Source organism: Dermacentor silvarum, chromosome 8 (assembly GCF_013339745.2).
Source record: "Dermacentor silvarum isolate Dsil-2018 chromosome 8, BIME_Dsil_1.4, whole genome shotgun sequence".
Lineage (NCBI taxonomy): Eukaryota > Metazoa > Arthropoda > Arachnida > Ixodida > Ixodidae > Dermacentor > Dermacentor silvarum.
Window position 1 is genome coordinate 71,017,055 of NC_051161.1, and position 21,724 is coordinate 71,038,778.

General features: G+C 44.9%; 1 protein-coding gene and 1 non-coding gene across 2 annotated transcripts in view; one reads left to right on the top strand and one right to left on the bottom strand.

Moving 5' to 3' along the window:
* Positions 1-9,044: 9,044 nt before the first annotated feature.
* Positions 9,045-9,116, bottom strand: Trnam-cau (transfer RNA methionine (anticodon CAU)). Its single transcript has one exon. It is a non-coding gene; the product is annotated as a tRNA-Met (tRNA).
* Positions 9,117-17,237: 8,121 nt separating this feature from the next.
* The window catches only part of LOC125947664 (lipase lipl-5-like), a 52,934-nt gene continuing 48,447 nt past the window's right edge, over positions 17,238-21,724 (top strand). Inside the window, exons 1-2 of the mRNA XM_049672876.1 lie at positions 17,238-17,348; positions 20,328-20,553. Of these exons, the coding sequence (XP_049528833.1) occupies positions 17,238-17,348; positions 20,328-20,553 (337 nt within the window). The remainder of the gene's footprint in view (positions 17,349-20,327; positions 20,554-21,724) is intronic.

Here is a 21,724-nt window from a genome sequence, read left to right on the forward strand (position 1 = left end):
AACGCGACCCTGCGCGCTACAACGTTCAAAGCGGGTCGCACAATTCACAAGCCCTTAAGAACTCCAGCAGAGCCCTTAAGGCCTTGAGTGCCGAAGCCCGTCTAGACCAGTGTCCTAAATCTTTTTCCTCCGTTGGGGGGGGGGGGGGGGGGGGGGGGCGATTGTCCAGTTTTTCAAGCGCAGTCGCGAGCACTTTTCTTGCCACATTGTAGCGGGGACAGTCACAGAGGAGGTGCTTGATTTTCTCCTCGCAGCCGCAGTTGTTGCAAGCAGGGCTGTCGGCCATTCCAATGCGCAAGGAACAGGCGTTCGTGAATGCCACGCCGAGCCACAGGCGGCAGAGAAGTATTGCTTCCGCTCGTGGGAACACGTCGTAACTCGTTTTAGCTTCTTTCTACTCATTCGTCGTCACCTCCAGAGAGCCGAGCAAAAAACGCGGGCAGGTTGCCAAGTTTAGCATTCGTAAGACGGAGTTGCAGACGTGGATCCAAGCTGTGGAGGCGTGCGTTGCTGAACACACTGGTGTTCCGCAGAGTCTGCGTAAGCTCGCGTGCGAGGGAACGAAGTTTTGTGGCTGCGTCTGTTCTCGACAGTGGTTTCGATACCATAGGGGCACCATCGTGGGCCGATTGGGCAGCGTCATCCGCACTGTGATTTCCCGAAATAACTGACTGGAGAAGGTAAATGAAAGCGAGACGCAGAAATTCAACTTTCAACGGAACTTTATTTCAAGTCACGCGATTGCATTGGCGTTGCTTTCTGAAAATGCGTATAAGCCGTAAGTCATAAGTACTAGGCCATATATCTCCTTCGATCTCGTTTCACATATACCAAGCTTCTCATCAAATCTCAAACTGGGATGTTCGGCGGGATGTTAAAGTACCATCAAGGGGCTAGGCTAAACTTGGTCGTCATGTACCAAAGTACACGGAGAATACGAAAGTCAAGGTGCCTTCTGAATATTTATTTATTTATTTATTTATTTATTTATTTATTTATTTATTTATTTATTTATTTATTTATTGAAATAATAATTGATTGTTAATTGAACTTAAGCCTTCAATGCAACGCAGGGACTATGAGAAACTCTGCAGTGCTCCACAAGGTAACATACCACAGAAAATGTGTGTTAATGAATGGAGTTTTAGTGGTATGCAAAGAGCAGAAGATGATTTTTCCAATCAAGCTATAGTAAGTAAAAACGCCGAGGAAGGAACTTTCTCAGCTCTCTATAGTATCCAGAGAAGCAGATCCTGAAAGGTAAGTTTCATGGTTTCAACTCCAACGGTTTAAAATATGAACCGGCTGTCGTGGTGTACTGTAGAACACTACGCGGCAAGGCAATATCACATGAAACATTCGTCTATAGCATTCACACCCAACACGGCGCCACTTCATCTTCAAGCGTCTTTAGCCATGAGTTCGTCGTCTGTTTGCTTCGCAGTGCGCAGAACACCTTTCTCGGTCCTGCTTGTTTTCTGGAAGCGGAATTTCCAGGCAAACATATAGATGGTTTCACGTGAGGAGGCTTGCTAGTCTATTCTCTCTGCAAAGTAATTTTCAATGCTGCGCTTGTAGTGGATTCTGCATTGGCATATTCCTCGGAGGCAGGTGCCAGACGTGGCACCGTCGCCTATGCATTGTTCGTAACAGGCCCCTGGGTCACAGGCTTGGCCATCTGTGCTGCCAAAGAAGGCAAGCATAAGCACGGCCACCGTGGCCATGCTCGCTAGGGTGGTCTTGCAAACCATGGCAGTGATGTTCCAAGTGCTGCACAGAAGGTAAAAAATATTTACTAAAATTTTAGGAACGGCGAAATCCTAGAAAGCAAATCGTTTTCTGTTACAGGGTGCCAGCGACGGCGCCAGCCTTCACGGTTTTTGAACTCAATGAAGCTTGTTGAAGTTAGCGGTTCACGCAAGAGGTTAATAAACTTGCGCAGGTTGAAATCATTGTAATGCAATTTTCATCTCTTTTTAAAGCTTCAGCGGGGCAAAATTAAACAACTAGTATATATTGGTGCAGATGAGAGGTCACTGTCCGGGCGGCTGTGACTTTCTTTAGCCGTTGGGTGTCGATTCATTCCACATACCGGTGTACACTGTAAATGAGGTTTTTTGTGAAGTGCACTATAATCATGAAAAAAGATATTAAATAAAAATTAACGTCTCTTGCACCTTAGGTATAGCTCGTTTTCTGTCCTTTGGCCGCAAGAAGTTCCAAGGTGCAAAGTTGTTGCTTTCTTTAAAAGACTTTGGCAGGATAACGATTTGTAAAAATGTTCTTTCCTACTCTTATCGTGCATGTAATTAGCCAACGCATGGACGTGGACTATATCAGGTTATATTGTGGCCAGAAACTATTATGTAATTCACAGCCAGAAACATATACCTTCAACTTCGAGTTTGATAGCTTTTCGGATAATTCAACTTGCACATTCTATCTTAAAGCACGATCATAGGTGTCCCAAATCCATTGTTCTGTGAAGATACGCCCAACCATTAATCTTGGTGTCGAAAAGCACTCATTACGTTATAATACACGATCCAAAATTTTGCTTGACGACTATAGGTGACACCCTAGCGTCCATGATGCGCAAATTTCAAAGCGCCGACGCTTCATATCAGCTGTGCAAGCAAATTTTTCCGCGCATACCAACCACCATAATTGGCCAATACTGGTTACCGACACGGATCTTTGAGTAAACTTATTTATTATCAACACCACTAAACGTCCTCCCTGCAGGGTATCACATGGGGGAGGGGGGGGGGGCATACACTAAATAAATGGTTCACACATAATGCAAAAGTACTTAAAGACAGGAAGGTAAATACAAGGATGTAAGTGCTACAGCAAAACAACATTGCACTTGATAATATATCAAGATGTAATTATACAATACATGATATTGGTGAGAGAAATATATACAGCTCAATGGAGGCAAAATGCAAAAAATGCCCCTGTGCTTGCGTTGTAATGCACGTTAAAGAACCCCAGGTGGTAAAAATTAATCCGGAGCCCTCTCCTACGACGTGCCTCATAATCAGAACTGGGTTTGGCACGTAAAACCCCAGAAAGACGAACAAATACATAAAGCAGCATAAATGAATTTGCACGCAAGTACCACCAAAATATGCACGCATAACATGGCCTAAACTTCAGTACTGCATGGCAAGACTGCGCAATAGTTTCTGATATTTAGTCAAGGTAGGTTCAGTTGCAATGTGCGGTGGCAGGTTATTCCAATCAATTGTTGTTCAAGGTATGAATGACCGGGCGAAAGACGATGCGCGACGAGTGATTGGTTTCACTTTACATGAATCATCGTGGCAAAGGAAGGTAGTTGAGGGGGATTTGAAGAAGTCATCGAGCAGATATGTATGATTGTACAATTTACAGCACAGCGAAAGGTGAGTGATTTCACGATGGTTATAAAAAACGTTCCTACTCTGGCACGTTGTTATAAAGGTGTTACACTATAGTAGCGTGAATAATCTGAAAAAAAAATGAAATTGGGAGCACGATCTTTCGGATAGCACGATAGCACGAACAGCACGACAGCACGATTTTTCATTGTTGAGTTACAGAGTTATAAGACTTGAAAGTTTCGTTGTCTCAAAATGTGTGATTTTTGTCAAGGTTTATTTATTAAAAAATTGACGGCCAAATCAAAGCATCTCAACCAACAGTCCCTAGATTTTAACGTTTTCTTTTAATGCAACAAATCTATCAGATTTGGTACTGTGGTTGCCAAGAAAAACTGCTTCTCCTTTACCATGTATTCAGATAGGGAGCCCCGAGCTAAATCTTCCTCTTAAGCCGGGCTTGAAATGAATTCCAAGATATTTCTAAGTGGTGGTATGTTCAACGGGGCCAATATCTAAATCATATTAGGTAGTAAACAAGAATGATCGATAAGAAAATTGCATGACTATGGTTTTGGAGAGGTTAACGGCACTAGACGGAATGAGCACCATGAATTTATGGCGTCAAAGTCAGTTCCCAGGACTTTGCGATCAGCGTCGGTGTAGATACCGCGATATCTTAGCGAGTCAGAAAGAATATAGAGCACAGGTTGGAAAAAGTACACGCCGTATTCGTGGCGACATCAACCCCGGTTTGGCTGCACGATGCACGTCCTTCCACTTACAGGCACTATAGGTACATGCAGAGGACATCACTCACCGTTTAACCCACGCTACGAACAGAAGCGCTCGGAATGCGAGCACGGAATACACTGCAGGAGACGGCCATGTCGCTCTTATATAGTTCTCGCGCTGCCACCGGAGAAAATTGCAGCAACACCAAGAAACGTGCAAACACTTCGATCCAAGGGTGTTCACTCAGTGGATATTCAGTATATGAGCAGGGGCTTGATGTTTTGGTCGCTTCTGTGCGGTTGCAGCATTATGCGTCAGCCTAGTTGCGACCAGGCTTGACGACGGAGGGGCCTTTCCGTGAGCGAGGAATGCGATTAATTTTCGCTGCAACCGCTGCCGCAACAGAAATTGCCGGGTCGGGCACTATAGCTTCGTGTGGACGCCCTGGGAAAGCTATAGCGCGTGACAGCAATTAACAAGAAAAGCAACGCGGGATTTCAGGGCACCGCCAGAAGCTGCCCAGGAATTCCAGCGATTCATCCGTCAGAAAGTAAACACACGATCGTGCGCTCGGGCTCTGTAGACGTGTTCGGAATCTAGAATTTTACAGGTGAAGTTTTTGATCGGTGTTGCATAAGCTATGGCATGTCTGAGTGCACATCTACCACGGTAAAGATGTGTATAAATGAAGGAGCCCTGCGATGAAAACAAAAACTGACTTGTTGCGAGGACGATGAGACTTGGTTTTCTAGCAGCTCAATGGAGATGTAAATAATATTTAGCGGATCCCACAGCGCTTTGGATGATCGGTGTAGGACGAAGTTATCTTTGGTGTTTGCGAGGAACGCTGCTTATCGACTATTTGTGTGGTATAGACCACACCACAAATTTGTGCTTTTACCGAGAAGTGCGGTGCTTAACATAAGCTTGTGGTACTATAACTCCACAGACATGCCCAATATAACACACGCTAGACACGAATCGAAGCCCACCAGTCAATTACCGCCACCACAGGTCCAGGGAGCATAGCTCAATGCGTTTTTGGTTGCATGGGCAGTGGTGCGCACCGTGACACAGAGGTTGTGTGGGAAAGTTTGGTGGCGAGGATGTATTTTGTGCACGATGTCAGTGAAGCTTTATCTGGAGGCCAACTGCGATGCAGCATGTAAAGTGACGAAATGCGTTTATGAGAAATGTGCTGGACCAATTCGAATAAAATTTATTGAATTTGAGAGATAAAGTTTGATTCTAGTGAATGTAGCAAGCAGAATTTTCATTTGGCTTCTGAATTTTCTTTAAGTCCGACAAATTTATAGTTTAAGAAACTTGAGGCACGAAGTTTACGAATCCACAATTCTTTCATCATCATGCAATTGCTCAACAAGGTAACTTTCCAGCGTTCGGGTGCCGGCTTGATGGTCCGTGCGTCTGCTATAGTTCACTGTCGTCATACTGCGATGCCAGCTTTTCGACAGCTGCTGTTGGGCAGAGCGCGAAAACATCTTCCGTATGTGTGGCGTGTAGCACATGCATTCCTCACGCGGCTGCACCTGAGGCGTTCAAACTTGGCACGTCTGACGCGTTGACGAAAAGAAGCCGAGAACACGTCGTAACTCGTTTTAGCTTCTTTCTACTCATTCGTCGTCACCTCCAGAGAGCCGAGCAAGAAACGCGGGCAGGCTGCCAAGTTTAGCATTCGTCTTTTCACGCCTAACGGCACCCGCTCAGCAATGTGCTCGTTCCCGGGACGTATTCCGGTGTCGAACGCAGGAAGAAAAAGAACGAGCGCGGACGATGCACTGCTTTATGTTCGTTCCTATAACGCTGGGAAAACACACTTACTTGTGCTGGAGTGAGAGAGCGTCAGAGGGGGTTGGAGCGAGAGACCTTTACGTCACCATAGTGGCAGCTGGCGCGAACTGCGTAATCCAGCCACACCGCCTCTCAATGACCTCATTAGACACATACACGGTCGCGTCTCTAGGGCGACAGATGCAATTACGTATGCAGGATCTCATTTACCATGACAAATAAGAAACTAACAGTAAGAAAAAGTATAACAATAAGAAAATAAATAATTCTGAATCAAGTTAGTTTATTTTGAATCAGTTTTGATCAATTTTTCACTTGTTTTGACCTGTTTTCAGATCTAGTTTTGGCACGTGACCACGTCGACATGACATCACATTAGACGCCAACTTACTGTAAGTGCTTCGCACTTAAAGTAAGTTGCTATTAAAGTAAGTCGCACTAAATACTAAGAACAGATAAACAAGAAAAAGAAAGAAGGAAATGAATTCGCACAATTTCTATTGGAGTACATAGCATGCGGCTTAGTTGACAGGCGGTACAAATTAAATAACGCCCGAGCTGCCTCATCAAAATACGGTTCAGCTTTTTCAATCTGTGTGCCCGTCGGGCTCAGTCAGAAATATAGCTGCAGAAAAGAAATAATAAAAGGGTGACTTGTGGCTGGCGCTACTCAAAATTGGAAAATAGCGTGAACAGTCTTTTTACAAAAAGTGAGCGGTTGCACATGATCAACGCTCGCTTCTTTACGCGGGTGTTGATCATGTGGTCCGCTCACTTTTTGTAAAAAAAGAAAAAAAAACTGCGCTCTTACAAGTATTTCTTTTCTGCGTAAAAAAGTTTGTTTTCCCCCTTAATATGATACACCATATCATAATAAAATATCTACAAGAGTATATATAACAACAAAACATGAAAATGTAAAACCCGAGAAATCAGACAGAATTCACTGAACTGTCAAAACTGATCCACAAGAAGAAAGTAAGGGACATTCGAAATTATAACGAGGAAAGTATTGAGGAAGCAGTAAAATATGGACGCAGCATGAAATCAGTGGGAAGAAAACTTGGCACAGGACAAGGCAATGACGTATGCACTGAAAGATAAGCAGGGTAATGTCATCAGCAATTTTGATGACATAGTAAAAGCGGCGGAAGAATTTTATACTGATCTATACAGTGCCCAAAACAGCCAAGCTACTTTCATTCGAAGCAGTGACGAATAGGATACAGAGGCTCCTTCTATAACTAGCGCTGAAATTATAATGGCCTTGAAAGACATCACCAGGGAAAAAGCTGCTGGAGAAGATGGAATAACAGTCAATTTATTGAAAGATGGAGGAGATATCATGCTTGAAAAGCTTGCGGCTCTTTATAGGCAATGTCTCACGACTTCAAGTGTGCCAGAGAGCTGGAAGAACGCCAACATTATACTAATTCATAAGAAGGGATACGTTAAAGAATTGACGAATTATACACCCATTAGCTTGCTTTCAGTATTGTACAAGATATTCACCTAAGATAATTTCCAATATAATCAGGGCAACACTTGACTTCAGCCAACCAAGAGAACAGGCTGGTTTCAGGAAGGGATATTCTACGACGGATCATATCCATGTCATCAATCAGGTAATCGAGAAATCTACGGCGCACAATCAACCTCTCTATATGGCTTTCATAGATTAGGAAAATGCATTTTATGCGGTAGGGATACCAGCCGTCATAGAGGCACTGCGTAACCGAGGAGTACAGGAGGCATACGTGAATACCTTGGCAAATATCTACAAGGATTCCACAGCTACCTTGGTTCTCCACAAGGAAATTAGAAAGTTACCTTTCAAAAAATAGGTCAGGCAAGGAGACACAATCTCTCAAATGCTATTCACTGCATGCTTGGAAGTATTGAAGCTCTCAGACTGGGAAGGATTAAGAGTGACGATCAACGGCGAATATCTCAGCAACCTTCGGTTTGCAGACGACATTGTCCTATTCCGCAACAATGGGGACGAATACAACATATGATTCGGTTTCAGTTTTCAGTTTCAGTTTATTATCCATTCAATACAATGATTATGTAAACGATACTATACAGACCTACTATATACTATATAATTGAGGACCTTAACCGAGAAAGTGTAAGAGTGGGGTTTTAATATGCAGAAGACAAAGATAATGTTCAATAGCCTGGCTAGGGAACAAGAATTCAGCCAGCCTCTAGGGTCTGTAAAGGAGTACGTTTATCTAGGTCAATTACTCACAGGGCACCCTGATCATGAGAAAGAGATTTACGGAAGAATAAAATTGGGTTGGAGTGCATACGGCAGGCATTGCCAGATCCTGACTGGGAGCTTACCTCTGTCGTTGAAAAGAAAAGTTTACAATCATTGCATTCTACCACTGCTAACATATGGGGCAGAAACTTGCAGATTAACAAAGAAGCTCGAGAACAAGTTAAGGACCGCACAAAGAGTTATGGAACGAAAAATCTTAGGACTAACGTTAAGAGACAGGAAGAGAGCGGTGTGGATCAGAGAACAAACGGGGATAGCCGATATTCTCGTTGGCATTAAGAGGAAGAAATCGAGCTGGGCAGGCCATGTAATACGTAGGATGGATAACTGGTGGACTATTCGAGTTACAGAATGGATACCCAAAGAATGGAAGCGCACTCGAGGACGGCCGAAAACTAGGTGGGGTGATGAAGTTAGGAAATTTGCAGGCGCAAGTTGGAATCAGCTAGCGCAAGATAAATGTAATTGGAGATCGCAGGGAGAGGCCTTCGTCCTGCAGAGGACTTCAATATACACTGATGATGATGATGATATCGCGGCTTTGATTATGAGACGAAGACTATGACGAAGGAACAGGAAGAGATAGCTTAGTGAACTTACCATATCAATTGTTTTGCGGTATGAAGGTATGGCTAATAATAAGCGCTCCTATGGCTAAAGCCTAACGAAGAAATCACAAAAGTTTAACAGCAGAATTTGTATAGAAGGCCGGGCTGGCTAAACAGAAGTCATTTGTTTCTTTTTTTTAACCAACTCAGCAGTTCCATTGATGCTTTAAATGCGGTAAAAATAAAACAAAAAAGAGAGAAAATAAAAATGATGCTCGAGCGCTGAAAAAAAAATGCTAGCAGAGCGTGGTTTCGATCCACGGACCTCTGGGTTATGGGCCCAGCACGCTTCCACTGCGCCACTCTGCTCAACGAGAACGGTACATCTTAAGGTTCTGACTATTTCTATGCGGAGTAGCCAACCGGTCTTGGAAACGTAAATGCGCATTTTTCTTTGTTCGAATTTCTTCTCCTCAACGAGTGTCCTTTACACGCAGTCGACAAGAACCGGTCTCAAATTGTGCACTTGGGTATGCAGTGACGTCAGTCACTGCTACAACGAGCGGACGCGTCTGATTGCGAACACGTGGTTTTCGAACGTAATACCGTGTAACTTAATTTTAATTTGAACGCTTTCTAAACAGGGCCCGCTAATTCGTAGACCTCGTGTTCCCATTAATAATAAATAATAGTAATCTACGCCAAGTCGACCTCGACCTCACCTCTTTGTTTACGCATAAGCTTATAAGACTACTTTGTGAAAGAAAAAAGAACGTCTTTACAGCGGCCAGGCGTTATGCCCTAATCATACATACTGGGTGTCCCAGCTATCACGCAGCGCGATTTTAAAAAAGAGGAACGGCGTTACGCGTAGCAAACCTAGTGCGTATTGTTTCCAGTGCAGTGGAGTAGCCGCCAGTAATTTTTTCATTACTGAGATTTAATTAATTAATTGTAATTAATTATGTAACTCGAAAAGTACTACCCTAATCGTCAAAGTGTCAATGAGAAAATTGTACAGCAGCATGAAAAACTCCCGATACAGCTTTCTGTTGCTCAATACGTGCTACATAAAAGTGTTTTTCCGAGCGTGAAAGAAGCGCGCGAATACACGTAAAGTGCCTCGAGCGACCAGACGCGCGACAATTCTGCGTGTATTCGCGGGCTCCTTTCACACTCGGAAAAACACATTTATGTAGCACGTATTGAGCAACAGAAAGCTGTATCGGGAGTTTTTCATGCTGCTGTACAAGTTTCTCATTGACACTTTGACGATTAGGGCAGTACTTCTCGAGTTACATAATTAATTACAATTATCTAATTAAATCGCAGTAACGAAAAAATTACTGGCGGCTACTCCACTGCACTGGAAACAATACGCACTAAGTTTGCTTAGCGTAATTAACGCTGTTCCTCTTTTTTTAAATCATGCTGTGTGATAGCTGGGACGCCCTGTATATATATATATATATATATATATATATATATATATACCCATCAGATAACACTGTTTGGGAGAGAAAGAGAGAGAGCAAAATCTCTTTCGCACTCAGTCCTGCCTCTTATGGCTACAGGACGGCACTGATATGGTATTCCAAGGATTTCCTGGGAGGTGGCATTGGAGGCCAGAACATGAAACGATGACTCGGTCTATAGTATGCGCCTTCCACATTAGGTAAATCACAGTGCATTAGACAATGGATTTCATTACTAAACAAAGAAATTAAATTGGATTTGCGCGCAAGCAAGGCTGCAAAACAAGTGCTTATAGGTATATTTGTCTATATGCCAATCAATCAGTTGGAAGTCGGCGCCCCGAGTGTCTCGTTTCTGCGGTCATCCCTTCTCTATATTATGAGATGTAATTTACCTATCATCCGGGACATGAAGTGAGCCAGCTCTAGAGTAGGTGTGGTGCCAAAGTGGCTTCCATGTCGAGGTTTATTCAACAGAATCGGCTGTATTCATGGCGGCTTTTCGGAGTGCAACACAACTATTACAAGGGCGCTGAGAAAGAAAAGAAAAACACTCAACGCCAACTTCCAAAAAGCTTTATTCGAGAGAAATAATGACGCTTTTACATCCTGCCCTTCACATCACCGATCATGTCTCTACCCACAGCATTAAAAATGAACTCTAATAGCAAAAGCATGGTAGAACAAACCAGACAGTCACTGTTAATTCTAAAGGCGCGGATATATTCCGGCGTTTCCAGAGTGCCTGGCAGCGGCCGGTGAATTCGAATACGTCATGCCGATGACCCCAGTATTCGCCGAAAATTAGGCCCCTGCGTAGCTCGGCCTGTTGAACGTGGGCCTCATCCTGGGAGGAGCGGCTGACCGAAGCGACGGTGACTGGCCAGCAATGGCTGGTCGACCGTGCCGAGGCGGTGGCTGCTACTTAGGGGGCCCCGGACTAAGGGTTCCACCTTCGAGGCACAACTGGTCTCCACGATATCGTAATAAAATTTATTCTCTCTCTCGCCCGCCGTGGTTGCTTAGTGGCTATGGTATTAAGCTGCTAAGCACGAGGTCGCGGGATCAAGTTCAGGCCGTGGTGGCCGCATTTCGAAGGGGGCAGAATGGAAAACGCCCTTATGCTTAGATTTAGGTGCACGTTAAAGGACCCCAGGCAGTCAAAATCAATCCGAAGCCCCCCACTACGGCGTGCCTCATAATCAGATTGTGGTTTTGGTACGTAAAACTACATAATAAAAAATAATATGCGGATCCCACGGATTGTGGGAATCGATGTAAGCAAAGCTTTGTATGCTGTATGCTTTGAATGACGGTAATTCTCGTTCAGCTTGTCGCTTCTGGTCGTGGTGCTCACGACGCTCGTCGTCTTTCATGGCCGCCTTGCCTCACGTCTTCGAGCCAGCATATACATTCGCGGTCAGCACCACGTTTCGCATGCGTAGCGAAGACGCTCCTGTTCCGCGCGACGCTTCTTTCGGACCTGGGCGAGCGTAACCTGGAGGTATTGCAAGAAACCCAACAGTATGCGCGGCAAGACCATCACAGCAGCAGCGCACGGAAATTCGGGGAAGAGGAAAAAAAATCACATCATCTCACCCTACGGGCAACCATGGTGGGATGCGAAAGCATCGCGGGGGGGGGGGGGGGGGGGGGGTGCGCGTCGAGTTTGACGGAAGCACAGCGAACGCGCGCTTTATAATGCGCCGCGACACTTGCGCCGCCTACCGGCGTACCCTTAAAGCGAGAGGAAGAGAGTGAGATAGTTATATGCAATGATTTGCTGCGCCGCACCTGTGGCGGAAAGGGGGAGAGGGGAGGGGGAGAGCGCACACCTGCGTAGGAGAGGAGAATGCGGGAGAGTTGCGCATGCGCAGTATGGGTGCGGACGCCGCAGAACGGACACGACCCCGAGCATAAGATGCTCTCGCATCTAAAAGCAGGCCTTTAACAAAAATTCTGGTTGATCCCTCTTCATAGGGATAGGTAGAACACGAAAGTGAAACGTGCCTTCACAGAAGATGTTCCGCGTTTGCTTCTTGAACTCACGGTCCGCTGCAGTGAAAGGCGCACGGTTTGCGGGTCGGCGACTGCGTTGCACGTTTGCTTGGCGAGCGGCGTCCTGCGGCCGAGTCGCTTCGGCGAAGGTACGAACATTTTGGTCCGGCTCCGCATATAGTGTCTTGGGACGCCAGTTGAGTTGCGATGCGCTCAGCTTCAGGAATGCGAGTGGCAGAGATCGCAGCGTGCGCCGCGAACGCGCGAAGGCGTTCTGCTTCACGCTGGCGTGTCTCTCGTGGGACCAAAGCGAGATTCACCCGTCGACGTCGTTGCCGTTGTGCGCCGCTGAGTGCAGCAGTTTTCTTAGTTGGTGCCATCGCAAGCGAAGCAGTAGGCGGTGTGTTGCGAAGCAGTGAACGCTGTTGATGCTTGTTGAAGTTGCACTCCGTAGGCTACGAGGCGTCACAGGCTAACCGGGCGCGAAAGACAAGCCATGCGGGGAAACTACGTCGTCACCTAAGGCAGACGGCCTACACTCTCTACACCAGGCTACACCGCGTTGGCGCCGTTGGAGCCTACCGCTGTTCTGTGACTACCGAAGCGCTCAGTGTCGGCGCTCGTAAGTGTCGTGATGCAGTACTTCGCTTCACCGCTCCTTGGCGCTGTGTGTGTGTCTTGCCCTGCCTTAAAATTTTAATTATGTGGTTTTACGTGGCAAAACCACTATCTGATTATGAGGCACGCCGTAGTGGGGGCTCTGCCCGGGCTGTGTTCATATGTGCCACAACCCGATGACTCGATTTTTTTTTCTTTTTATCTTTCCTTTATTTCCTTTCCTCTCTTTTCTCTTTGCTTTTTCTTCTTCTTTTCATCTCTTTTCGCCTTTAATTTTCATAATAAACCAACCTGACGGAATAACGACACGACACATACCTTGTCAATGCAGATTTGATCCCGCCGTTACCATCTGTTTCTGACGCGTTACATTTCTACTTGGGTATACTTCGGATACACCTCGGCTTTTTTTCCTAATTGTCTTTTTCATAATTGTCTTTTTATTAAACTCCCTTTTGGGTTTTCTACCCCTTTTCATTTATTTTTCTATTGGATTTGAACCTGCGATACCTGTGGTGGTGCGCGCTTCCCTCAATTTTATTCAGGTTTTTTTTTTTTCGCACTGAGGTTAACAACAACTTGCCGTATAGTGGGGGACTCCGGAATAATTTGGACCACCTGGGGTTCTTTAACGTGCACCTAAATCCAAGCCTCTGCATAATGACGTACCTACAAGCCCAAATCACAACCGTAATCGACTGGTTGTAATCATAAGAATAAGGAGGCACGTGTAACACCATAATAACAGTAAATCCAAGATCAAGAAGAAGGCTTACAGATGGAGTAGCACACTTTGGTATAAAGGTTACAAACTAGGATAAGGTGCCTCAGAACGGCTCGCCAACGTTTCGGTAGGAGGACCTAGCTAGTTGGCGATGCACATTTGATTACGGTGAAACGCGACTGTCTGTCTGACTGTCCCTCTATCTATCACGTTTCACCCTAGTCAAATCAACAACATTACTTTTCGAATTTATATATCATGGTTTCTTGTGTTGTTTTTAGTTGGCGATGTATGAAAACCTCTTTTTGAGCGAAAAATGAATTGCTGATTGCAGTCTTTACATGATCACGCTATAAGTTTACTAATTTCTGATTCCTAATGATCCGTTGATCGAGCTATCATATGATCCATGGAGTTATTTGTCGATGTATTAAATTCAATAGAAGGTATAGGCTCCTTTACTACACCCTCGCTGAGGGAAAAAATATCGTCTCACGTACTGTGAGCAGATAATATAACTGGTCTGATTGGTTCATCAAGCCCAGTCTGCTTAAATATTCTGAATAATTATTCCCCCAAGGTGCACGACTAATAATTATGTTAAACGGGTGCCCATAACGCTCTCGCGTTCTACACTGAAAGGCGAAGCTTTTTCTTTGCTTTCTATGATAAATGGAACGGAACAGCCAAAAGTGAGTGCCTCCAACCCACGGAGCTCCAGCCTTTTTTTTTATTATTATATGGTTTTTAGGAGATGTTGGCGCCTTTAATTGGCGCCGGCTACTCCTTTTCACATAGAGGTATGAAAAAAAAGAAAGAAAGAATGAACCTACACGCATTAAAATAAAATGTCCACTCCAAATCACAATCACGCAAAGTCCAGTCACATAAGTGCACTAATACCACACTAATATTGAAAGTCAACTCAGAAACACAAAGTTCAGTCACGAAGGCGCATAAAGTTAAACACAAAATCCAGTCACATAAGTACACTAATGTCACACTAAAACTGAAAGTCCACTCAGAAAAAGGGCACACAAAGTTCAGTCACATAGCTGCCCTAAAGTAAACACAAAGTCCGGTCACGTAATTATACTAAAATCACGGCACATAAGATAGCATGGATTCGATTTAAAGGAAACTACATGAACCCAGGTGTCGAATTGACCGTAGAGTGAGTTTATCACAGATAAACACTCTTTTCAATAGTTTCCGAGAATATTGCTCGCTTCTAGAAATCTTTGGAGGGCCATTAACGCTCGTCTTTGCAACGAATATGTTGGCCAAGGACCTAAGGCTGAGGCTGAAGGGCCTGCGGTCTAATGTCTCTAAATAACGTGCTAAACGTTGTCTGTGTGTATCGTGTCGCGGACATTCTAACAGAAGATGCTGTACATCCTCATCCTCGTGGCCACAAGTACATGCCGGACTATCAGCTCTCGAAATTTTTTGGAGAAAATGTTTTGTGTACGCGGTACCGAGCCGCAGACGGTGAATGAGTGTTTCGAAGGCTCTGGTTGTACTTAATGTGGACGGGATCTTGAATTGAAGTGCAGGGTCAATGTGAAATAAATCTGAAGATTTCGAGTTCTGATCAAACCATGTCGCTTTGCAACCAAGGACTGACATCTGTCTTAGTATGTGCCGCAATTCTCCTTGCGTGAGAGGGAGACCGTGTGTGTCGGTATTAATATGCGCTTGTCTAGCAGCCATGTCTGCTGCAATATTCCCAGGGATATTGCAGTGCCCAGGTATCCATTGGAACAGTATTGCGCGAGATTTTTCACTTGCCTTTGTGAGCTCCTTTAGTGTCTCATAAACTAACGCCATGTTTTGGGAATTGCTGATGCCACCACGAAGTGACGACAAAGCTGCTTGTGAGTCACAAAGGATGACCCATTGGTTCCCTTTTTGCGTTGAGTTTATGTATCGTAACACAGACAATATAGCAAAAAGCTCTGCTGTAGTTGATGATGTCGTGTGAGAAAGTTTAAGCGTCTGTATTCGGTTCCATTCTGGAATGACAAGGTAGCTGTAGAAGAATTTGGTTGACAAGAACCGTCTGTATACGCTTGAATATATCCAGGGTAGCGAAAGTATATCTGGTACAGCGCCAGTTGTTAGGCTGCTAGCATAAACATGTCTCGTTTGCGAATAATTCCGTCAACCGAAAGTTCAATTTTTGGGGCGACAAATCGCCATGGAGGGTAGGAAATATCTGAGATCCAAAATTCGTTGTGTGGTAGTAGATTTTTTTGCACCTGAATCACAGTATTGATGTTCACCCTGTCTCTCTCAATAAGTGTAATTGCTAGTGGGTGCCTTTTGTGCTGCAATGAAACGCGAAAGTAGTGTCGACAGGTTTCAACCATCCTCATAATTGGGAATGGAGGATGACGTGCCTCTGCAATTACTAAGGAACTTGAGGTTGCTCGGGGAACACATAAGCATACTCTGAGGCTCCTAGCTATTAATCGTTGAAGTCGCTCTTCAGATGAACGGGATATTCCATGCAGAACAGGTGAAGAATAAGCTATTTGTTGCTTAATAAGTGCATTATGCACTTTCAGTAGAGAAGAAACCGACCCTCCCCATGTCGTGCCTGCTACGCGGCGAAGAACATTTATTGTTGAGTTTATTTGTTCTTCGAGTGCTTTAATGTGAGCATTCCAAGAAAGTTGTCTGTCTAGTATAACTCCCAGAAATTTGTGTTGTTTTACTATGTCTAAACGTTGCCCCTTAAGGCACAGCTGAAAGTCTTTTAAGCATCCTCTGGTAAATGGTAGCACAGCCGTCTTACTGTAAGCGAGCTTTGCTGTCATTCTCAACCGAACTGTAACCCTTTAAGTCGAGGTATATCCATTTGGGGGGCGCGACTTTTGAATATTCCAACTAGCGACGGCAAGATATAATTATTGAACATTGCGAAACACTATCATGTCATTTGAGTATATGGGGCGAGTATGGCAAGACAATGTTAGTTTGAGAGGGGCCTTGCAAGGTTTGACTAAATATTCGGTGCGTTGCACTGTATAACTAATGCTAATTTCTGTTCTTTTTGCATCAGAAGGCGCCTAATTTAATAATAACCAGCGCATATACTTGTAAGAAACAGTTCAGTTGTTTCATAATATGTAAAGCATCGTTCATGATAGCCCAATACTCGTAATAGATTGTTTTGTTAATATCGAGCCTGCCCTGATGTAGTTTAAGAAATGTGCCAAGCTCGGAACCTGCCATCAGAAAAAGAATCTATAAATTTGGACGGCATCAGAACAGTGAGCCATATTTTGGGACGGGGAGGTTTAATACAACGACCTTTCAGTCAGGTGGCGGTGAGCTAGAAAAAAATAATGACTAAATGAAGGCTCAAAGCACAATTATCCTATATCACGGAGCATCGCCCGCACCTATTTTTTTTCTGTCGCAATGTGAAATGTAGTACGGAAGGAAATCGGGTTATAAAGGGTGGTACCCGTATACTGTATGAGCCCCTATATGTCCTGACGATGTGGGTCAGTTTAAATGGGTTATGGGTGCAACAACATTCGCAACAACAAATATAAAGAAAAGTATCTGTCACATAAACTGTCAGAGCATATGCCGGAAAGCTCGATTGCGACGACACATTTCGTTGCCGTTACTTTGCATGTTGAACGCACGGAACGCTTTACAATGGTGTCGTACCGCTTCCTTGCAACGCGGCTCGTCGCCTTTTCTGCGCTGACTTTGCGTTCCTTCGCCGTCGCGGAGGACGAACTCGCACTGCTAGCCGGCTTGACACCCGTAAGCAAACAAACCCTTGGCCATTATTACGTGATCAGACTGCGCATGTGATTTGCATGGTCCTGTACGTAACTGTAACTGCGGACGTATCGCATCTGCCTCAAAGGAGCTGAACAGCATATATATATATCCTGAGAATTCGTTCCAAGTGGATACGCCTTGCGAACTCAGCGGCTATACTTCGTAGATTGCAAGATGTGCCCTACAATAAATATTTAAGACGTTAATTAGCGTAATTGTGTTAATTATTCAATTAGGAGTTTTGATTTCTCGTGGAAGGAATGGCCGCCTCATCGAGTAGTTTAGATCAAGGATTACAATTGTGCTATCTGCCACAGGCAATTTTTAAAAATTTGGTGCAGCTGAAATGATGCATACAGTATGTATGTATGTATGTATGTATGTATGTATGTATGTATGTATGTATGTATGTATGTATGTATGTATGTATGTATGTATGTATGTATGTATGTATGTATGTATGTATGTATGTATGTATGTATGTATGTATGTATGTCGTGATCTTAGAGGTACTCATAGTCTTGTTTTAAAAAGCTTCTGTCATAGAAGATGGGGTTACTGAGTGCTTGGGTTTGTGTTGCGGAAGAGCGAATCCACAAAGGCGACGTCTATACACAAGGTGGTACAATTAATTGATAAAAATGAAATTGAAGTACGATGATATGGGATGAAAGAAAGTGGCAGTTTCGCCGGAAAGGTGAAGCACTGACTGCGATAGCATCGTGGTGCTCGACCTCCTCGGACGGTGTTCTAACTATGCGCGGATCCGACTAACGCGAATGCAGCATACGCGAGTGCGCAAGACTTTCTGGCCCCCTTAAATAACACGCCGTGTAGGGTCTGTTATGATATCGCTCAGGCGCCACTACGCTGGCGCCAGTAAAATTACATCACTTTCACGTTTGAGCACTGATATCACCTTGCACATTTTATAATAGTGCGAGAAGATTTAACATAAAAGGCATGCGCTGTGGGTGTTTTCTTTCGTAAAATTTGTTTGCGGGCTGACATTCTCAAGATGCTAAGGAATAATTTAATCGGGAACGCAAGATCTGGTATGAACAACTTTAGTGATCGAATATAACTCGCTTGTACTACATGGATAAGTATATCGCATTATTCGCATACATTCACTTAAAGTTACGCGGAGCTCCACGGTGACGCCGACAACAAAAGTTTGCTTGGACTGTCCATATGCCTCTCCTCACCTGGGCGCGGCAGCAGCCGCGAGCGAATTGACCTTCATTCTGCGTCTCGCTTCAACGCGAACTAAGCGTCGAAAGTACAGCGCATACGACGCTACCAGCACTCGGCGCACTCTGTACGCATCACAGATCGCTTTGAAGATGAGGCCCGCGCGACCACGCACTTGGTCCACATCGCAGAGTGCTTTCAAGATATGGGTGCCGACACGGCGTACGGAGCAGCCGCCGGTAGTGGCAGGCTAAGTCACAGTTTGACCTTGGCTGAGCTTGAAGGTCAGATTTACGGAACCAGGCGTTTTCTGGGTTTGTACCTGGAATAGTAGATCTATCGCTCTAAAAATATATTTATGTACGCATGCAATGAGATGGGACGTAATTCTAACACATTTTTTCCAGCATTTACCGCTAAATTCCACTGCATTTTTATGGGTTATACACCACGTAGGGAAACCCCTCCGCCTTACCCTTTTACTGAACTGTGCTTTGGCAGTTATGTTTTTGCACTCAAGACCACGTACCACGCCTAACTTCCGGACCAGGTCCTTACTTAATGAATAACCTTGAAACATAAACCACCCAAGCACGATATGCTCTTGCACTGTACTGATGGCACATTGCTTCTACCACTTATGGTCGGGCCCTGGTAAGCACTTTGTTCGGTCAATTAGTGCTTGATTGAATCAGGTACCGCACACTGAATATGCTCAGAGCCGGGAATTTCAGTGATCCTCGCAGGCAAGTTCGTTGGAAGGCAGATATTACACATTACTGCCAACAAGATATTCTAAGTTTAACAAGTTGACCATTCTAGTTGATCAGTCACTTGATCAACAAGTTGATCATTCAGGGAGACCGGGAATGCCGTCGTATAAAGTCGCCACACCACAAGTCGGTCAAGGCAATCTTGAAGTTTTGGCGTTCGAGTGGACTATTAGAGAGACTATACTTCTCACGGACGTTCACCATATCCTCTATTTATTGTTCTTTTTTTGTGTCTTTGCTTTATCTATCCGCTATTCTTTCCGTCTTTCATTTCCTCTTACCCTTCCTTCAAGGCAGCGTAGCAAACCGGAATCTCTTCCGATTAGCCTCCTTGCCTTTACCGCCCCGTTTCTCGCCCTCTTTCTCTGTATTCGAGGCATATCACGGAACTCCACGTAATAATACTCGCCTTTTCGAGGGGAACGAAATCCAAGAAACGCTCCTTTACTTATATTTAGGTGCACGATAAAGAACCCCAGGTAGGACAAATTAATCCAGAGTCCCTCATTCTGGCGTGCCTTAGAATCAGTTAGTGGTTTTGTCAAGTAAAACCGCAAAATTGATTTCTTATCACTCTATTACGGCCCATTTTCATCATCGCTCCAAGCAACCCTCTCTATCTCTTTTTCCCCTTCCCTCTGGGCAGAGTAGCTGGTTACAGGACTACTGCCTCAGGCCGACTTCTTTGCGCTTTCTTAAGAAGTTATCACCTTTCTCTCGACGAAGAAAATGCAGGAACAGAAGATGTAGTGGCCGCATGTAGGGCGTCCCAGCTAACGTTAGCAGTGCTGCTAAAAGAAAGAAATGTTTTAAAGAAAACGATGCTACGTACGATCTTAAGACCTACGGTGCTCGGTCGTCAGATCTCTTACGCCTGAACACTTTAGGTCTTATAATAGTGCCTTCTACCATGTCTTTCTTAATGATTTTTTCTTCTTCTTTGAACGGGTTGGCTAACATTGGCTGGGACATACGGTACACCTTTGTGCAGTGTGAACTGGTGAGGTACTACGGCTACCCGTGCGAGGTCAGCCACACTACCACAGATGACGGTTACGTGCTCGAAGTGGACAGGATTCGCCATGGCCACGACCGATGCGCCTCCTCCACCAGGGCCAAGGAAGGAAAAGGACGTCGCCGCCACCCCGTGCTGTTCCTGCCCAGCTTCCTAGCCGCCTCGGACATGTGGTTCCTCAACTACCCTTGGCAGAGCGCAGGCAAGCCGCCGTACAGTGTCGTGGGTGATGTGTCACGACAGGAACACGACCGCAGCACTTTCCTAATTTAATGTCGTTTTCACACATTGCGCAGTACAGTGCGGCTCACTCTTAAAGGTAACACAGCGTATAGAGCCCGTGCGAGATTTACCTCTGCCAAGTGCACAATCACCCGTCTTCGCAGCAGATGATTTGTGGTTGGCGGTGCTGGCATCTATTTTTGCCCACCTATGCAATGCATTGACATGGATTCTTCCGGCGCTTGCAGCTAGAGCGTCAGCGCATTAGAGCATTCTCTACGGCACTGGATCGCAATGAACATGTGCTCGCCTAAACTGAGGGACGTATTCTCGATCGATCGCTTTAGGATAGACTATATAGGCGTTGAACGCATCGGCGTCTGTTGGCGTCTACGAGCGAGAAGATGTTCGGCACAGTGATAATCTCGCATTCTGAGCCCTATAGAATTTCTTACAAGAACTTCTAGAGAAAATTCTGGCTCTAGTGTCAACAGGAGCTGAATGCTCGGTGATTCAGCCACCTTTGCAATCATGGGAAATGCATATATTTGCTTAAGCTTCGTCCATTTCACTTCATAAAGCTGCGACAAAATATTGCGTTATAAATGCAACATTTCGCAATGATTACGCTGGTAAGCAGAGACTAATTGGCTTGCAGTGCTGGCAAAACTATGAGTGGTTCCAAATTTAGAAAGGTAAAGCGTGACAAATAATGACACGAGCATGATTTCATCCCACAAGCACGAAAACTAGGCAAAACCTCCAGTATAGCAATCACTATCCCGAGGTATAGCGTGACGATCTCCGCGCCGTAATTCTTGTGTGGATCTCAGTGCATAGCACAATGCTGGGAACGCTGTCGCCCGTTTTCATCGACGCGTCCGGTGTTCTAGCGAAGCGAAATCTCGCGAGGGGGAACGTGTCCTCGACAGCGATTGTCCAAAAATATTACTCCATTTCCTGTGCGCGGCGAGTACATCACTTGTCCGGGCAGGAAATAAACAAGGAGGGAGCATTACTTCACGTATCCAGCCTTCACAAGCCAACTCTCCATGAAACTTTCTTTGTTTACCTACCCGGGTTTGGCGTAGCTGCTGCTGGCTGCTTTCTGCTGCAGATGGTCGATCAGCATCTCGGCGGAGATGTTTGTG